The 21930-nt window shown below is 32.9% G+C and overlaps 1 protein-coding gene across 2 annotated transcripts in view; it reads right to left on the reverse strand.

Annotated features, from left to right (window-relative positions):
- The window catches only part of LOC110024468 (E3 ubiquitin protein ligase DRIP2-like), a 37636-nt gene extending 26549 nt beyond the window's left edge, over positions 1-11087 (reverse strand). For both annotated transcript variants that reach the window (XM_020724449.1, XM_020724450.1), the window contains exons 1-5: positions 10645-11087; positions 8956-9055; positions 4350-4674; positions 3812-4245; positions 3669-3719 (exon numbers count right to left, since the gene is read on the reverse strand). In XM_020724449.1, coding sequence (XP_020580108.1) covers positions 3669-3719; positions 3812-4245; positions 4350-4674; positions 8956-9055; positions 10645-10801 — 1067 coding nt within the window. In that variant the 5' untranslated portion in view covers positions 10802-11087. The remainder of the gene's footprint in view (positions 1-3668; positions 3720-3811; positions 4246-4349; positions 4675-8955; positions 9056-10644) is intronic.
- Positions 11088-21930: the final 10843 nt, after the last annotated feature.

The following is a 21930-nucleotide window of genomic DNA, read 5'->3' on the forward strand; positions in this document are numbered from 1 at the left end:
AATCAATAGTTCATCAATTAAATGTTATAATTCTAATGTAGAGAACATTCTTAATTTTCTTTTAGTATGTTTCATTTAAGAGAAATATGTCGGGAGCTTAAGTTTTAGTGTTCTTAAGGTTTTACTTTAGTTTAAAATTGATGATTAGGAAAAATAACATTAAATTATTCAAATTAGTCGTCATATGTGAATTTCTTTTCCGCAACAAAGCCCTCTTTTTCTGATTTAGCCTTTTCACCAATTACTTGAAGCAAATATTGACAATTTGAAAACAATTTAACGTAAAATGTTTATAATTTTATTTTACTAAATACCACTTAATAACTATAAATTATTACATTACCTTTTTTAACCCTCTACCTACCCTAAGCCATTCGAACCGATTGACCAAGCCTCTCTCGCATGCACAATGGCCTTCCACTTCCTTCCTCTGTGGGCTGCATGATAGGGCTCCTGTCGGCCCTTCCTCCTTCTCTAAGCTCTCGATCGATACTAATGGCTAGCCGCTCGAGTCTTCTTCCTTCTCTCTTCACTTGAGTAGGGCACAACAAGCAAGAATTCTCCCTCTTCAACTTCGTACAAGATAGAATGCTCCAACTACTCGAGCCTTCAGATGCCCGCTCGAAGGTCTCTTTGTTGTTTTTCAAAATGATATTCATGTAGCTAATTTTCAAATAAATTTGAAATATGAAAATAATATTAATGAACGCTCAAATAAAGATACAAGTTGTATTGAAATAATTGAATATAATTTGGACAAAACACAATCAGGCCTAAAACAGGACATATAAAGAACTTATGACAAACTTAAAAACTTGCCCAAAACCCCACTTTTTGACTACTCATGACTCTGAGGAAATACTAAATAAATCTAAATTGAGGTGAAATAAACTATGATTGGGTCCTGTTTATAGATGAAAAAAATAATCTCTTGTGGGGCTCACTTGAACAAAATAAGGGTTGAATGCAAGTCATTCAAGATGATTTATACTCCTAACAAATAATAAACCTCTATCACAACAAATCCACAAAATGACACACGAAAGAGGATAAAATGTGGCTAATTGTGGATTTAAGATGCAAAGTTACAAGCGTTTCTTGATGATAGTACATTCACATGAACAAATATCACAACTAACTTTCATACATTTCAAATGGCAATGTGTTCACATGAATGGCTTTCAAATAGAATAAAAAAGAAGATGATCCATTGTGCGTCACGAGATGCATGAGTGCATAAAGTAACATGCACATTGATCGCTAGAAGAAACATGTGAATGTCTAGGGTGACAAAATGTTCCCGTGAACAAAGTTATATTCCCAAAAAACAAAAATCTTCCTAATACAAGTTGTTTATAATTGTGTTTCATTGATTTCGTGATCATTTCAAAAAAATGCACACGGTACCCACATGTGCTCTGACAAACATTTTAAAGGCTCAAAACAATGTTTGAGAATGTTCTGCAAACCAACACAAAATGAATTTAAATCAAAATACTCTTAGGAGCGTGCAATTATTTTTAAGAATTCAAATTTCTTTTCAATTAAAACTAATACTTAATGAATACGTGCACTCTTAAGCAAGTTGTAAGTCATGAATATGAATCAACAAGACTTGTGTTAAAAAAAGATGTGTAAACTCATATCTCGGTCAAATACAGTTAACTTGTCATCAGACTAAAAATTTTATGCTTTCTATCAAATCTCATAAAGATTGTTTTGTCAATTGTTTAAAGATAGCCTTTAAAGTCTTCTACATAGTAAAATTCACTTCAAAATGAAAATTCTTGATATCATTATGCACATATAAATATAATGATGAGTTCAACCCACAGACCAAATACTCTAGGTACAATTGATAGTCAACATGGTCTACCATGCGATAAATTTTCAAATTAATTCTAATCATATATAAATCACAGACCCAATCCTTTGTACAATAAAAAGAAAAGTCTATAATGCCCAATATAGCAAAATACAATTCTTCAAATACCCCTAAGATAGGTCTATGATCTTTAGCCATCATAACAGGAGGAGGTCCATGTTTTAAAATCAAGACTTTCATATTACAAATCTTTCCTTTTAAAATAACTGAATTTGTCAATATAGAAGCATGTTCTTAAGAGGGCTTCCTTGCCTACAAGGCAGAGTTGTAAGTACATCTTTTGTCAAAGTTGACAAAACTTTCACCTCTTTGTGAATCATTGCAACAATAATTAATTAAAGTTCTAGTTAAGCAAATTTATGGTAAAGCACTCAACTGCAAAACTTACAAAAATATTTTTATTATTCATTTAAAATTTTACATGTGGCCTTCAATGCCTTTAAACAAGACATTCATATAAAAAAATATAGAATTTTGGCATCATGCCTACAAATATAATCACAAATTTTGATCTCTAAACTTGATCCTCTACATTTTAAGGCAAGTTTACAAGGTCTACGACATAATAAAATTTTAAGATAAACTTAAATCAAGACCTAATACTCCGCAAAAGCAACCCTAAAGCAAGTCGGTAGAATCAACAAGGTCTAAAACAACAAAATAAAGCCATTCAAACACCTCAATGATAGCCATGTTAAAAAAAATCTCAAGTGGAGGCAATATTATTATCAAAATATCCTGAATCCTAATGAAAATATTTTTGGGCCTAAATCCAGATAAATTATTAAAAATTCAAAAAATGTATAAGAACTAAAAATTTTCAAGTGAAATATCACATAGAGCTAAAGAGCAATAATTCACCCATCTTTCTTGATAGTTTAATGATGATAAATTTATGATTAACCTAATCTCATGAAAAGTTAATTTCATATCATACATAAATATATAGTCAGTCCCAAAGGTCTCATGCCAAAAAAAAAAAAAAACATGTGTAATCTAACAAAATATTTTTGCTCTCAAATAACACCACAAAAAAATATAATTATGTCTGGTGCCCTGTGACTAGGAGGATCGCCACAAAACGCCAACATATTTTTTTATTAAACAAAAGGCTTTTTATTAGTTAATGTCGATTTAAAATTGTCCCATTTGATAAACATTCACCCCATGTTTATAAGGTTCCATTAAAAATGTAGCTCATGGCTAGGGACAAGAATTCTTAGTTGGTTTAGGCCGACTACCTACTTAAATTAGATTGACCAAGGTGCATGACAACTTAGAATGAAATAATCATGATTGATTGGGTTTGTCATCATTCCTACCATAATTCACTCTAATCTAACAGTGGTAAACTTCTTTAATCTAAAAGTCAAATCGCTGCTACTATATGCTAAACATTTAACATCCAAGTACTAGAGTTAATAAAAAGTTATATAGTGTCACCAATAGAAATAGTCATAGTAGCTTCTGACCAAGGGGATCTAGAAGCAAATCTTAAAATCCCCAAAAAATGAGAGTAAATTTTATGAGTAATGCCTTATATAAAATCTAAATTTCCTTCTAAAAAATTAGCCCAAAACCACCCAAAACTCTCTTAGGTGAGGCGGAGATGTAAATTTTAGAGCCCGCACTACACTTCTAAATTTAAAAGCCTTCACGAAAATTGTGTATTATTGTGTCATTGATGAAACCTAACACACAAAAATAACAGAATAAACATAAATCAAGTAGACCAAGCCCTATATATCTGCAAATTACGAGTGAATACAGAAAGGAAACTCACATAATTCTTAGATATGATGCCGGTACTTGAGGCAATGGAGTGCCTCCTTTTCTGCAGTAATTATAATGAAACACAGAAATGGTCAGTAAAAGGTAGAAAAAACATCATAACTACATATGCGTCAAGGATTCGTCAGTTCTTACTTGTTGGGGGATGAAAGCAATGAAAGCCAAATTGGGCAGATCCTCCTTTCACTGGCGGCATCTGAAGCATCAAGCACTGCTTGAGCTGAAAGACCATGCCCCTTCCTTTTACTTCTAAAAGCATGCATCCTTCTAGCTTTGGCCATTTTCGGAGATGTTGAAACATTGTTATTGTCAAAATCTTCAATTTTTAACCTACTTGGGTGATCCCGAGCCTTTGCTCTGTACATATGACTTTCGTTTTCAAGACTATTTGTTTGATCTGCTTTAATAGCAGGAGTTTGAGAACTAGACTTAAAACCCTTTGTCCTATTTGCAACTTCTAAAAGACAGTTCAACGGTTTCCACAACTCAGATTTAGGCTTAGAAGTTTCTGGACCAGTCTCGGTATCTTTATTATGTGAATAGTTAGATGCTTCTGCACAAGATGAAGCCTGCAAAGTTTACCAAAAAAAAAAACTGTTAATTCAACTCCATATAAAAATAAAGTCAATATCCATCAAGTAAAAACATTTATTCAAATATGCATAAAATTTACCTGCCTTCTACTAAGAGCCATTTTGATGAATTTCTCTGGTGAGCTGGAATCAACCACATCATCATTATCATCTTCTTTCTTCTTATGTTCGCCAATAACCGGACTTGGTCCCCGTGTACTGGATGCCCTTCTAGCTACTGCTTTTGTTCTCTTTCCTGTCAAGCCTGACTGAGCTTTTACTCGAGTAATGACGCCTAAAGAGGATAGTGACCTTTCCTTTCTTCTAACAGGCAATGTAATGGATGGGACAACTTCTAGACCATGAAACTTTCGCCTTTTGTAGGGGAAAATCTTAGCTCTTATATCTTCTAGGTTGTGATCAGGTCTGTATTAAGCAGTTTACACACAAAAGCAAGATTTAACAAACACTAAGTGCAGCAAATATTCATTAAAACTCAGTAATAACTTGATGTTGACTGACTAACGATAAACAAAAAGAATTTACTGAAATACCAATGCAAATTTTCATATTGTTAAAAAGTTTTAATGGAAAAGCTCATCCCAGATAGCGGAGATAATGTTGGAAATGATGATGTGTGTACTGCATTAAAAGAAAGCTCATCAAAGTGTAGAGCTTAAATAGAAACATTAGCCAGCAGAATGCGAATAAAACAGAATGTAACTTGAAGCAAAAAATATATTAGTTATTAGGGTTAGCAGAAGCATCATTTAGTCAACAAACTTTTTTGTATAGCGATTGAGAGTGCAACTTTGTAGATTCTGCCGCATTTTTATAAGAAAATCATGAAAATAGTTTCTCATGAGATTATGATCACCTCAATCTGCTGTCAAATGTAATAGGACATTTTCGAACATACAGTCAGAGGTTGAATAAGAGTCTAACCAGATTGAAAATTCCTAGACAATCTTCTTTCAACTCTAGTTTGTTGACTCGCTCATGAGGCTCAAAATAATAGGAACAGAATTGTGTAGTCTCCTAAACCAGAAATGCCTTGCAAATGAAGCATTTTAATTGTGTTTAATTCTTCACTGTCCTTTTAAGTTTATTTAAATATCTGAAATAAAGTACGTAATTTAATTGGTTCAAACTTATATAGAATGTTTATTGTCACGACCTGACCTGATAGCTTAAAATTAACCAAATCAGGGACTGCAGCCGAACTGTATTATCATTTAAAAAATTGTCATCATATTTAAAACTTTCAATTTTTAAAAGACCACTAATAATCCACAAGTAAATACAAATAAAATCAAAACATTCAAAAATAAAAACATTTTGTAGACATCTCAGACCAATATACAAAGTTTCTCTACACAAAAGCAAACAGTAAAAAGAAATTACAATCACAACATAAATTGTACATATCAATTGCAATCCTCTTCCTGTAAATTAAATCTCTCTTATCAGACATTTCAACATATAACATTTTTTTCCTGAAAGAGAATTAAATTCAATAGCAAATTTGACTTATGAGCAATTAAGATCTTAATATGCATTAGATTATTATGTCAACGCTATATATGAATGACCAAAAGAAAATGTAGTTCATTACTTTCTTAAAATTTAAACTTTCATTTTAATTTTATTTCTTCACGTTTCACTTTAAATATTTACCATTTATAACATTTCTAAGAGTTATAACAGGATTGCCGACATACCCGAAGAAATCCTCAAAATTGTACCCGAAAGTACTCATAGGTACCCTTAAAAATTTACACCCAAAGATACATCTTTACCATTTCTTTTATCGTGCACGGGCACATCGCAACTTTTGCCAATACTATTTGGGAGCAATCCTGTATGACTTAATATTTTACTTAGCATTTCATATCAATTAAAATCTTTTAAAAATATAACTTCATATATCAACTGTTTTCCTCTCACTTGTAATTAGGGGTGTAAACGAGTCGAACACGAGCTGAGACTCAGCTCGTGACGAGCCGAACACGAGCTGTTCACGAACAAAGAGTCATTTTAACAACCCTAATCATGTAGTCATAAGACAATAAGGGTTTGAGCAAGATTTAAAAATTATTATTTATATTAAAACATCATTTGAATATAATTTAATAATTTTTATTCTATTTTCTTAATCAATATTTTATTGATTATAAATCTTTGTAGCCTTGTAGTCAATTAGATTTTTTTAAAATACTACTTAATAAAATACTATTTTATATATATATAAATATATATATATATATAAACTTGATGAGTAGTATTTCGAGCCAAAATGAGCCGAACACAAACGAACACATCTTAGTTCGTGTTCAACTCGTTAACTTATCGAACGAAATTAACAAGTCGAACACAAGCTTCTTAACGAGCAGAACACGAGTTGTTCGCAAACAACGAGTCGTTTTGACAATCCTACTTGTAATATACATTTCAAACTTTCAAAATGCAAAATATGAATGAAATTTTTGTTTTAAATCAGTTAATAAAGTGATTATTCACCTAATAAAATATTAATTTAATGCATAAAAGAAAATTACTCACTTGCTTAGCTTACTTCTCACACCGATTCCACAATCCCTGATTTTTTAGGCTCAAATGTTCTTCAACATAAATTCTTATTAAACATTAACACTTTTCTTAAATATTAATTCTGAATTAAATAAATTACTTTAAACACAGCTTATTTTTCAAAATGATTTGATCCTCAATCATGCAACGTATCTCCCTTACTCAATTACGTTATGATTTCAAATACACCTACTATTAACACTTAATGAATAAATTTGAATATTCATATAAGATTCATTAATTAAATTAGGTCAACCTCAACTTACATTAAATCACAAATTAAGGTTTCGTTAATTTCACTTTCCACTTCACACCCGTGACTCTTTCCTCTTTCTCATAATGGAAGTTCGCGTCACATTACACCTTCCACTTCGAGACTTTATAGCTTCTATCATGTTTCAAGTAACATTCTATTAACATATTATTTAAATAAATATATACTCATACACACACACAAACATAATTATTCATATAACAATATATTAATGTATTAAAACATTAAAAACACATTTTTATAACTTTCATCCTCTATCCTAGCTCATGCATGACACCACGATCCCTCCTTCGGCCACTGATCTTCTTATAGGGACTTCTTCCTTTGTACGGCTCAATCCAAAGCAACACACGCAATGTCGCCGCTTCCTCCTACTTTTTTGCAAGAATTCTGCTCCCCTTCTCTTCTTCCTGCACGCAACACAGTGTCGCAAGTCAACCCCTTCCTTCTTCTTCCTCTGCACACAAGCAGAACGTTGTCTTCATCCACTGTTTCGCACAATGACAGCGCACTCGAGCTTTACCTCTTTACCAGCATGCAAAGACCTCGACTCTCCTTCCTCCTTTGCAAGAGCACAGTGACAAAGCCACCACAAGTATGGTTTGGGTTCTTCTTCGCCCGCACGAAGTCTTCCGCCCACTTTCCTCTTCGACACGGTTCGATCTCGCACCACAGGCCCTTCACGTCGCTTCCCTTCACATAGAGTTCGGTGTTGAAACAAGTAAGAGACACTCACTGCTCCTTTACTTCCTCTTCTTTCTTCTTTTTTGTTTCTTCCACTCCTTCATTGTCGATGCATTGATTTGAATGAGGGAAGAATTGAAATAGCGGGAAATAAGTATCTTATGAGAGGGTGCATGTCTTCTAACCTCTGACACCTATTTTTTTTCTTTTTTATTATTATTTTTTAATTAACACTATTTATTTATTATTTATTTGTTTATTATGAAAAAATCAGTTATTACAATCTCTCATCCTTTAATAAAATTTCGTACTCAAAATTTGAAAAGAGTTAAAACAAACAAAAAATACCTCAAACGAAAAGTTGGGGATATTTTTCTTGCATCTCAGAGACTTTCTCCCAAGTAGCATCCTTCTCCAATCAATGCTTTTACAAAATCTTCATAAATGGAATCCCCTATTATGAAGCTTCTTCATATCATATTCCAAAATCCTTTCAGCCTCTTCAATATAAGTAAAATCGGGTTAAATATCAATGGAATCTACTATCACCCAACTAGAGTCATCTGCAATATACTTTCTAAGTGAAGAAATGTAATTTATCTATTAACAAGATGATGAGGGAGTTTATTGTTTCGATTAGACTTCAGTAGGTTAAATGAGGGGCAATGAGAAACTTTCATCATCCATGATTTTGATATTAGAGGATAACTAATGAGCAAATTAATTCCAACCTTAAATTCTTATTCTTGAATTACCGCACCCTAAATTTGGGGGGCTGGCATGGTTAGCGTTTACGAAGCAAGTTATTCCACAGAAAAGTAACTTTTTTTTCCGGTGACAAATAAATACAATTTGTGTTTTTTTATTTTTTATTTTTTATTTTTTATTTGGGGATTATCTAATATAATTACCCTTGATAGAAGCAACAAAAAAGGAAAATAAAACATTTAAATAAAAAAAAAATTAATTTTCAACATCAAATTCAGTCACATGTGAATAAACAAAGAAGATTTTGGTGTAAATGTAAGAATGATATTCTCCTAAAGCATCAAAATGTACCATTAATGTAGTAAGCATGTAAACAGAATTATTACTGCTGCATGAAACCACAAGAACAGGAGAAGTTATATGGAAATAAAAGAATCATAAGCAGCACTTACCTCAGCTTCTCTGTTGGAACAACACCCAAATCAAGCTGACATATAGGACAGCATTCTTCCTCATCATCATTGAGTTTATCAAAAATACATTTCCTGCAAACTGGTTCAAAGACCAAAAGATAGCACTCAAAAAACGTTGTAATTATATAACCTTCCCTCATGCTTTCCTATACAACCACGCATTTAAGGCCCAAAAAGTAAACAAACCACTACTTCACGTTTAATGTTTAATGTTTACAACCAAACTAGAAAATTAAGAATAATATGTTTTGGAAAGTTCAGAAGCAGAAATTAAAAGCAACAGTTGAATCTTCACGAACAGAGTAAATATCTTAACTCCAATAACAAGAGCAATATATCAACCGAAATCAACAATGCCAGCTATCTTAAATAAATAGACTCATGAAAAAAAAAAATCAATTCATGAAACATAATAAAACAACACGTTTGCTTGATTAACGCTATAATTTCCATTTTGGACAGCAAATCAGCACGACTAAATCCAATTTCACTCGCACTTAACCAGCACAAGCAGCAACTCATAAATGCACTAAAAAAAAAAGTTAAAAATTTCAAAATACATCAACAAAGAACCGCCTTACTCACCAGAAAACACCACTCAACCAACATCCGCGTAACTAACCACAAAAAACACGCCAACGCATGAAGAAAACAAAATAAAATCATCGCTATACGCTAGATTATCAGCAAAAACTTCCAAAGCCACGTTAATCCCGTAGCATATAGCTGAGATCGCCAAAGCCAATAATCATTAGTAATATACGTCCTAAATTCCATAATAAAACGCAAAATCTCGAAAAAATCGAATTTTTCTAAGAAAAGCCTGTGATTTTATCACACAAGATGAGAAGGTCCGGGAATTAAACATGATTAACGAACCACTAATTCACGATTACTGTAAACAAGAGAACAGAAAAATTAAGTTAAAAAAAATTTATTTTTGGAAGTTCTATCCAAGAATAATGTACTACAGTGAATCATCAAACTTAAAATAAAATAAAAATTAAAATAAAAACGTGCATAATGTACTCTACACTAACAAACTACACATTGAGACATTGCTTCAACTTAGCTACTTCAATGGAAAAAAGCATTGCTTGAAGCTAATCTAATCAACAATTCCCCCAACTCTAAAGTAACATAAAACAGGCAAAAAAAAGTTCGACCCGTTCCATGCAATACAACAACACAGCCAACCTCACTAATTTTCTTCTCCACAGAAAAGATTAGACGCAAAATCGCCATGTTGGAAACCACATCCAACACCTACTCCCAATTTAGCTCATATCTAACCAGCTCATGCAGCAGGCCACAAATGCTTGGAAAAATAATAATAATAATAATAATAATAATAATAATAACAACAACAACAACTCGAAAGATTTAAAAATACATACATCCACGAAAAAACCATCTTCCCCGTCACGAAAATTCATTCACCCAAAATCCACGTACCTAATTAACCACAATCATCGGGAAGCTTCAGCAAACTCTCAATCCCCACCACCAAATCCTATCCCTCAACCGGCACTCAGAAACCTCACCACACTCCCAATGCCCCGATCACCAAACCCCATCGTAAAATCAACAATACCACATACAATCACACCGCAATCGAACGTGCAAGAAACCCAGATTTCAACATTCGAGATCAGAGCAAGAACTCACACGTATGGAGACACTCGGAGATGGTGGTCGCGTCCCTGAGAAGCTTGTTACAGAGCGAACATGTCATGCAGGCCACCAACACCTCCCTTTTCACCCGCACGACCTGCAGCGAGCCGTCGACCACCCCTTCGCTCGACATCTCACCGCTCCTCTGCATGCGAACGATTCCTAGCCGGCATTGACGTTGATGGAAGAGGGCTACGACGAAGATCTGACGAGAAAGAGGGGCTACGGCGTGATTTGGGAGGCGGGGGAGATGGAAAGAGCGGGAGAAGTCGAGTTCATGGGGAGAGATCGTGTTTTCGTGCTTAAAAGAACGTGCGACATGCTTTCCAGGATTTGGCTTGCTTTGCTTGGCGTTCCTCAGCGGGACGAGGCCGGCGATAGCATGCGTTGCGATCGTCTCCGGTTCACAGCATTTTTGAACCGGACCCGATACCTCCGAGTCAGACCGATTTTGACTTAAGGATAATGTATTTTTTTTAATTGTTTAAATAGAGATTTTTCGGATTATTTATGTCGGAGTTAGAACCAAAAAATTAAAAAAAATTGAATATTTTGTCTTAAATTTAATATATATGAAATATATACTAATTAAATTTATTATAAAAATAGTTTTATATAAGTTTTAATTAATTACTACATTTATGAAATTTACGTTTTATATTTATAACACACATATCTTTTATATCACATAACAATATTATTTTTTTAATTTTTTGAATGTAAATAAATACTTAATATAAATCATAAAACATTAATAAATGTTGCCATTAGACGTAGCATGGGCTGTTCATAATACTAATTAATAACTTCTAATTTTGGTATTTAAACAAAATGGAAATCCTGTGCATTTAGAAGGAGAAAAATTTACATACGTAAGACATACGCCGCGCTGCGTACATAATGGAGGGTATATTCACGTTATATCTGTGTTATATCGTTTGTAACCTCGATGTAACCTCCATATAATCTACCTATAACTCATCTGAACTTACAAATAAGTTTCGCGCTTCTGTTTTCACATATCTGTAGGTTACACGGAAGTTACAGAAGATATAAAGCGAATATAACCTCCATTATCTACGCAGCGCTGCGTACATCTTATGTACGCAAATTTTTTCATTTAGAAGAGAGTTTATAGCAAATGTTATAACAAAATAATAATAGCAAATTCTTATAATCTGAACTGTATTTTCTAATATTCAGTTCATTACTGTGAGTAGTTTTGGAGCAAAATGTTATCCGAGACTGGTGGGCCATACCGTCGGAGGCATTGAATGTAAAATTGCAAAATATAGAAGGCCAGCTTGAAGGTCATAATTGCAATAAAGTTCCTGCGGAATAGGACTTCTTTGGAAAATGAAGGCATTGCATACACATGCACAAATATTGCAAATTAGTAGGAGAAATAAGAAAAAGTGTAAAGAGCGCTTTATGTTTGGCTCACCTAAAATGGATAAGCCAAACATGAGAGCTGAATGAGCATGCAGTCGGCTTATAAGTTGGCCAAGCTTGAGTTGATTAAAGTGTTTTGGGTTCTTTTGGTTGCAGTTAAGCTCTATTAATTGATCGAGACAAGTTGAAATTAAGTTAGAAGTTGGTTCATTTATTGATTCTGATTCAAATATTTATTTTAGTATAATGAGGAGAAGAATGATAAATTAGAATATATATATATATATATATTTGAGGTTATTGCATATGAAAATGTATGATGTAAATTAAAAAATAATAGCTTTTGTGGCTGTATATTTGAATTATAGTATATTGTAAGTGTGTTTTATGCAAATGCTTATTAAAAAATTGAGTAGAGTTAAAAAGGGTTCAGATTGAGTTTGATATAAATAGAATGTTTTATACAAATTTAAGTGTTTTTCATTCTGATCACCCGTTTTAATTCAAAAAGAAATAAGTATTTCATCTGGACCCGTCTGCACTTGCCCGCCAATGACGTGGATTGCAACGTGATTGTCGGTGGTTGGTTGTCTGGACATGCAGTGTTTGGACGGAATATTTTCTCTTTAAATCGAACGAGATATAAATATCATTTATTCAATTGAAATTAATCAAGAGATATGGAGGGCACATGCCACCTTGTCATTCCTCCTATGAATATGCAAGTATCTATTGTTATTTTGTCATTTTGGTATTATTGCATCAGATTATTGCATGTAGATATTTACTTGAGCTTGATACATCAATGTTCAAAGATGAACATTTGAATCAATCAAGCTTTTAAATCAAAATTATACATTTCTTATTTTTATATAAATATAATTTTAAATTATGTAGTATTGAATTAAATAAAAAAATTCTTGCATAAACTAACATGAAATAATGACTATATTCTCTACTATTTAATCTAAATATGTCTACGAGGATATCTGAATTCTATTTAGGGGTCTAGCCAGATTTAACAATCATTAGTTAAAAAATTTCCAAGAGAAAAAGAAGAGAAAAGAAAGAAATTTTGCAGGATCTTATTCTTTGACTCTGTTTTTTTAAAGTTTTTTAATGGTATATAAGAAGCTACAATTTAATCTAGAATAAATAAATAAATAAATGAACACATGATATGAATATCATTGACATGTGGACATTGTGATCATAATTTCTATTTAGTATGTGTAGACCTTTGCCTCATTGAATAAATGGAGTAACATCTTTGTATATGAGAGGTTTTTGGTGCCTTAGACGAGTGTCCTTGAAGATGGTTGAGGGCCTTTTGAGTTTAGGAAAGTGCCTTTTCGTGCTTAGGTGAGTGACATTGAAAGCTATAAATAGTAATTCCCAGTGTGTTTACTAAGTGTTTTTAAGTTTCAGATTTATCCAAAACTACATAGTTAGATATAACTCTAAGTCTTCATTTTTTTCTATATTTAGAAAATGACTTGAGTCAACGACAAAAAAAAAAATAGATTAGATATTTATTGTTTTTTGTGAGTTAATAAAAGAAAAAAGCACTATCTTATTTTATTTATGAATCTGGAGCAACACTGCTATTTACTACTTTAATAATGGTGTTGATGTAACATCTATATGAAATTGATCATGGAAATCTATAAATGTGAATAAAATTCTTCCTCTAAACTACTCAAGGGCTATCATATTTGCTTTATTGGTTGACTTATCTCCAAGAAAAAAAAAGGAATTATGAGTTACGTGAAAGCATTCTTCACGAGCATAAATGTGTTAAAGAGAAGGATGAAGTGCAAAGGTCAAGTTAAACTATTTAGAGGAGGGTTAAAATGTTAGGGAAGGGTGGCATTAGTAAAACAAGGATGGATTTTGATCTTGATCCCAGTTAGAAACACATTGCCACGATATTTATAAATCATCTCACACTAGGTGCTCCCACAATGAGTAAAGTTGTCAACTTTGTGGATCTGGCTCGAGTGATAAAAAAGCAAAGAACACAATAGAAACAATATTTTATGAATTTTTTTTTTACTTATAAATGGAACTAACAAATGACATAGACCCTCTATTGAGATGACTTGAGCAATAGCAAGTCATCTTAAAGGTATAACTAATCAATTTTCTTTATTAAAAATTGTTACTTTAGAGAGTCTTATGTAAACAACTTTGAGTGAACATACTATGCATATGACTATTAAGTGAGCTCTTATGTTACCGACTAGCAAAGTCAAATGCTACAGTTCTCATACTTTAGCCTCTAATAGATGTCCTTTGATAAAAGATTTCTAACATTAACTTATTGAGGTTGCTTTGAAAATTTTTTAATTGATGATCTCTCAATCTTCACTTTTCAGTGAATGCAACAAGAAAGATGTCAATGAGTTTGCTTGGAAGGGAAAAGATTATTGATATTATTTAATATACCACCTCAATTGTTCGGACAAGTACAAGTGTCAAATGTGAATTTTCCTTTATCCTTACCTCTCAAGGACACATTCAACTAATCTACCACTCCTCATGTGGCTCATTGTTTGCACCCCATTTTATCTGATAAAAAATGATCTTCTCAGTGTTCATTCTTTTTTAGAACCCTCTTTCTAGGTTAATCTCGTTTAGAAAAGCAAACAAAGAAATGAAATGCTAAAAAATGGATAAAAACAAAGAAAATTAAACATTTGTAGCTACAAAAATATTTAGTATTGAAAAAATCATCGTAGCATAAACTGGAGAAAAACGGTACAAAGTAAAACATACCCTTATCTGCCTGAGAGAATAAACACGAAAGTCCATATAAATAAACCTTTATAAAAAACCCAAAATAATAAAATTAAATTTATTTTGTTTGGGGTTCAAAAAGACCTCTTACCATGATGTATACTCGTGGTCAATTATATTTCAGAGGATACTTAGAAAAAACTCACAATAAAAGGTGTTATTTTTGCCTAAAATGCCATGAAACATATGTAGCCAAGGAGACTTTTGGCAATCCCAATATAGGGAAAATCTTATAGTAGTCGGTTCAGAACTAGGATCCCAAGCAAAGGGTGAATCACTGTAACCTGATGGATGGCCATGACCTAGATGAGAGGGCTCACTACACTCAAATACAAAAGACTCGATAAAGGAAATGACTGTGCTCAACGAGGGTAAAACAACAAGAAGGTCGGAGAAAAAACAAGACAGCTAGAGTTAGCTTGGTTAGGGCAACGTGGGCCCATCGTCTAAGACTATTGGGACCCCAAATCGATCAAATCGTGAAGGTATTCAACCTAAATCAGTTAAGGATCACTTAACTCATATGTTGCACCATCTGAAGCAATCCAATGGATGCAAATTCAAAAGAAAGAAATGACTAAGCTCATACGACTCTATCTAAAAAATTGAGTGAGGATTATACATACCAAATGTATGGACCAAAAGCATATACAGAAAGAAGAAATAATGAGCAACTCAGCTACAAAGTTGTGTCGCCCCATAAAGGGCTTACAATCCCGCTAGATTGGGAAAGCCTTCCTACACTACTCTAGATAGCCACCTAATCTTATAAAATACATGTTGGGCTAGTTAGGTTAGAAAGCAAGAAATACATTCCTCGGAATAAGGAATAGGTATGCAATTATCTAAGAAATCCTAATCTTGGAGCCTTATTAATATGCAAGGATATTTTAATGTATTTTATGATCATTTTAAACTTAGACTGAAGGCTATGCAGAAATGTAAAGAAGAGAAATAAAAGTACTAATTTTAAAAGAAATAAAAATGTTGATTTTAAAAACCTGTAATTTAGTTCTAAATATTACTAATATGAGCCTTATAAGATTAACTTTTATAACAAAGATTTTATCTTAAATTTTTTAACCGTGATCTTATCTAGACAAAGAACAGACATGAAAAAAAGTGACCACATGCAAAGTGTTGTATAGAAAATACTCAATACAAAAGAATAAAAGGTTTAGTATCGTTTGGTTGGCTACAATCCCAAAAAAGAGAAAAATGGTGATCAGGCTCTGCATATACATTCTCAATTTTAAAACTATATAATAAATATATAATATGGAATTAAGGTGTGAGATATGAGCAAAATAGTTCTGGTCTTGCTTGCATAGTCCCTATTCCAAGCTCAAAGACTCATGCTCGTACTTCTTTTCTGGCACAAACTCTCTTAAAAGGATTCTAAAAAGTACACGAAGAAAGTATAAAAAAATGTTTGACCTACAAAACAAAGGTCAACATGGGTTATCTCTTGCAACATATAAAGAGTTATGACCATTATTGTATCATTGAAAGAGTTACCATTTATTGTTCTATTTACTTCAATAAAGACAATGGACATGACTTTAGCTTAAGGTGCTCCAGAGGTAGTTTATGAGCTTAATTCTCTAAATTAAAGTCTTTTGAGGCTATCATTTCTTGTGCTTCTACTCCTGTTTCTCCAAGAATGGCTAATAACGTGGTAGAAATTTGGATCTCTTAGGTCAAGATTGGCTTATTCCTCTACCCTTCTATAGGTGCTTTTTCTAGTCTTTTTTTTTATGTTAGCTAAAATAAATTCAATTTCGTCACCTCAATCAATTCTTTCCAAATTTCTCAAATTTATATAAACCTTCATTCCGTGCTCGTTGTCCTTTTAGAATGCTTGATACTCGGTGGTGTCTCATAGAGGTGCCCTTACTCTTATGGATTTCATAAGCTTGAATAAATTTTTTTATGTTTTATATTGCATGCGTCTCTAACCATCAATAATAAAAATATGCAATCTTTTAGCAATATGCATATGCCCTTTCTTTGTGGTAATGCCAAAAGGGTGTTGTGCTACCTCATTTTGAATGGTCAATGGGTTATTTATTCTTATGAAACTTTCAAGTGAGTTCTTGGCTAATAATATATGTGTCTTTGAAAGTATGACTTTATCTTCTTATTAGTTTCTATAGCAATTTATATCATCGGTTGAACTTTGTTTAAAGTCCCACTCTGTTGGAGCATCTTTTAGGTAACTTAAGGTATAAAAATCAACTGTTATATTATACTCTTTGGTGTTAATAACTATTGGCAAGTTCTTATAACTTCCCTAACATATTTGACTGCTACAAGTCAAGGGCATATATAAATAATCCTTCTCTCAAGCCTTGTGTGAGGGTGGCTTGGATGATATAAGTTTTGTGCCCTTAATTTTTCAATATCTCTCTTTAAAAATCATAATAAAGTTCCTTAGGGGCTCATCGGGCTTATGCTTCATCTTGAGAAGTGTTGTTCTTAGTCACTAGCTAATTGCATAAAGAATATTCTTTTAAACTTAAAAAATGATGGGAAGACCTCAAGTGTGAGGTATGGGAATCAACAATGGAAGGATTCTTTGAAGCTCTTGAAAATATGACACATTTTAAGGCATTGATATTAAGTAATGAGGTGACAGACTCAATTTAAGTTACATTGTTGACCAAGTCTATCTTCTTATGAAGATATCTAAGTATGGTTTTTTAAATTTCATCAGAAGTTTGATTTATATAATTTTCTAAATAATACATGGCTTTGGTGAGGCCCCCAAATTTTGACTTACTTGTGGAAGAGTGAACTCCTCATTCCAATGTAGATAATTAGTCTCATCAATAGCTTAGCACTCAAGTTTTTTAGGGATATCTTCATACAATTGAATTCAAAGCGCCTTCGAGTGTCTCTACCATTGGGACTACTCTAGGAGCTCTATCAAAGCTCTCTTGATTATTCTTGTCATTATTCCCCTACCTTTATAAGTTTTTCTTTTATTATTATTCTTGAACTCCTAACTTTTATGTTCAATGACATTTTTTACTTATGGTGTCCTACTTCTTGTAGTAATTGGTTTTTGATTCTCTGAACTAATCATACTTATTATAAGTGAAATGATGTTAAATCTAAAATTATTTATGGAAATACCTAAAATTTATTTATGTAACCTACAAGATCTCAATAGTCATAAATAAGAGAAAAAAAGGGGAAAGAAAAAAATTAGAGTGAAAGAAATTTTGAGAGATTTTATGTTATTTTTAGAATCTCGGAGTATTGTATAAATATTCTATATAAATCACATTTTGATCTTAAATTTAGAGAACTACTAGCTACACTTTAATATAGTAAAAGAAATAAATATATAAATACATGATATGATGGCCAAATACACATGAAAATATTGATCAAATATCTAATAATTACACATGGCTTCTGATTTGGTCAATACTTCGAATGATTCATTGATTGAATTGATGGAGTCATCAACTATTAATAATAGGTTTCTTCTGCTCCCCGAAGGAGTGTCTTTTAAGCACGGGTGAGTGCGCCCTCCAAGTTTGCGCAATTGACTTCAATAACCATATGCATTGATTCTTGACAATTTCACATGGTGTCCTCAACTTTATCACAAGCTGCATATTTTGTTTCACAATTATTTCAAATTTTAGATTTAGAGTAACAACACTATCTTCGTAATGAGAGTCTTTCATCTTTTTTGTCCCCTAAGACACTTGACAACTTTGAGGTTTGGGTTCTTCTTCTCAAGGGTTATGTTCTTATGGAGCTTGTGCTCTTCCCTCAAGCAGCACGTGGGTCAATTCCACCATCTGACCCACCGTTTGATCTCTCAGTTATTGGATTTATTATTGCACAAATTCCCTCACGTACTTTATGCTTATGGTGTCTCTCAGTTGAGTTCCCTCTTCGTGGTCTGCTCATCTTCTTGTTGATAGCATGATTTCATGTTCACTGTATTATTTAGAGTGTTGAATCCAAATATATCATGCGGATCACACCCAAAGTATTGAGCATAGGACCGACGAGAGAAATAGAGAGAGAGAGAGAGAGAGAGGAAAGATGCACAATAATGTAAGAGTTTTGGTAGAGTAAATTCAGTAGTCTTTTATTGTAGAAATGACCCCTTATAGATCTCAGGCGTATCTAGAGTAAAATTACATTTTTGTCTTTGTTTTAATAGGGAGATTTGAAGTTATTATGACACCTTTTCTTATTTGTAACTAATCCCGACAACCTTTCATATTCACAACCAATATTAGCATTGTTTCATATTCATAATTGTTTCAAGAGAGATGACTGATGATACAATAACTTGGTCGTTTGGTCAGTTGAAAGCTTTTGGTTGACAGGCAAACAATGGATCGGTCGAAAGGTCGTTGGTCAGCCCTTTCCATGGAATCCCAACTAGAGGCCTCCTGTCATTAGGGTAAACTTGGGTCGTCAGGCGGAGAGTATATCACAGTAATATGTTAGGCAGCTCTCCTTAGATAAGAAGCCTTCTCATAGGATCAGAAAGTCATTCTGCGGGTGACTTTTAGCCATGTTTGTGAGGAGTTTCAGAATCAACTGAGGGAGTTGGTCATGAACGATTGCCCCTCATATTTGTCTCCTTCTATTCCTTCATCCGGCCGTGCTTCTATTCAGTTAGCTCAAATTTAGTGTTTCCGTCTTTTAACTATCCCGATACATTGTCTTTTTTTGTTCATAATCTTGATATATACTTAATATTTTTTTGTTTTTAATAGTGAAATACTCATTCTCAACCATATGTTTATGACACAAGATGTTATAAGTGTAAATATCAAACTTTAGGTGTTATAGCTAACGTGAATACACAAAAATTGTGTGGTAATTTTGTAAATTTTTAAATTTCAAAAACATCAATTCATTCGCGAAGAAGAATTTCTTCTAGAAAAAAAAGAAATGTTTATGAGGATGAACTTCAAATCATTTGGATTTATTTTAAATTTAATATAATACATTTTTTAATACATAGTATTTATTTTTTATTTTAAAATTTATGTGATTAACACGTGTCCTCATGGTGTGATGCCTTCCATAATCACACTTCTTCACGAGTCCTTGTCTCAATGGAGGACTATTTTGATCCCGTAGAGTAAAATTCTTCTATGTTCGGCTGAGTACTCGCGAAGCAATGTAACGTGGAAGCCATCATATAATTCCTTGCAGAAATTGTTTTACTTGTGAGAGCTGATCTCCCGCTGGTACGTTATGCTGTGTCCCCCTCATAATTTAATTAAACTACTACTTTTAAATTAAATTCATTTAATGAGCTAAAAAGTTATAAGGTAATCATGCATAATTTAGAATGATTTTTTAAATTAGATTAATAGATGGCATAATGATTTGCATATCTAACACTAATTGTTCTATAAAGACCTCTAACTCTCATATTAAAGTGAAGTTGGGGATTGATAAAAAGATAAAAATAACTTGTAACTCTTCCATTAAAGTAAGGGCAAACATGTAATTTTAGATTTGGACTCTCGTTCTTCTATAATTAGGGAGCTCATAGAATTTTAAAAAGGGGGCTATGCTCTCTTGACTTTTCTCATATATGAATAACTCTCTCCACGTCTCAATTTAAATGTTATTTTTTATATATAAAAGAGGTCAAAAAGCACGAGGATACCCTAGTTCACTTTTACTGGGCAAGTTCATGCTAATTTATTTCTTTTTCTTTCTGTTTTTTTTTCTTCCTCAAGGTTCATACCGCTCCAATCATTGTGCATGCCTCACATGACAAATTTGGATTCAATATCCTAAAATATGGAGTGAGCGTGAAGCTTACTACCAATAAGAAGGGAAGTGACACCAACGAAGTGAAATACATCTCAAAGACACTCCTAACAGGGAGAGCGTTAAGGAGTTCATGCAACAATAGATTTGGAGCTGGAAACGTCATTTTTTTCATCTTCTTAGATGCTTTAATTAGAAGGCAAGTACCACAAAATGGATGGTCGGCTTCCAACAGTTAAAACAAGCCGACCAACCGTACATGTGCACTACTCTGTCAATTTCGAGCCACTGACACCTCATCCAATAAGAAAAAGGAGTGTTACTTCACAATTTACCTTGTGTTATGACATAAATTTATCTAATCTTGTTCCAGATTCAACTAACATTCGGGGAACTCAATTCTGAGTGAGCGAACAAGGTGTTAACAAACAAAAAACTCCCTTCTGGGCAGAGCAAACAAAAGATTCTTCCAGAGTGAGCGAACAAAAAACTCCCCTCTATGGTGAGCAAACAGAAAACTCCATCCGGAGTGAGCAAACAAAAAACTCACCTCCAATTTGAGTAAAAAAAAGACTCTCATCTGGGATGAACAAACAAAAAATTTCCCTATGGGGCAAACAAACAAAAATCTACAAATTGAGCAAAAAAAAATCCCCTTTAGGGCAAGCAAACAAATGATTTCATTCGTGGGCAAGCAAACAAAAATATTTAAGATGAGCGAGTAACCGAGAGACTCACCTAGCAAATGGGATTTACGAAGACTAAGACTTGAGATGGATGATATTAAGACTGGTGATTCTATGAGGAGTTGGGTCGCTATTCAACACAGACAACCTCATCAACATATGCAAATAACTTAACACAATATCAATCAAAGAGTTGATTCAGAGAAAAATGCTCATGAGCTGGCAAGATAGCAAAAAAGATACTATAACTGAGCGTAGAGAGCGCCTAAATGTGGAGTATCATCAGTGATTCATGCAATAAATTACAAAGAGTTTGATTAGTAAAGTATTTATTATAAAAAAAATAAATCTACTTTTTGCAGTTGTCACTTTCAAGAAGTAAGAAAATCTAAAAATTAAAATATGTAGATGAGAAATGTGACAACATAAATTCAAGGAAATCAAATTCGACAATATGCATGCATGCATACATCCACACACACACACACACACACACACACACACACACACACACACACACACACACACACACACACACACACACACACACACACACACACACACACACACACACACACATATATATATATATATCATACATACATATGTATACATATATATATATATATATATA

Source organism: Phalaenopsis equestris, unplaced genomic scaffold (genome assembly GCF_001263595.1).
Source record: "Phalaenopsis equestris unplaced genomic scaffold, ASM126359v1 Scaffold000256, whole genome shotgun sequence".
Lineage (NCBI taxonomy): Eukaryota > Viridiplantae > Streptophyta > Magnoliopsida > Asparagales > Orchidaceae > Phalaenopsis > Phalaenopsis equestris.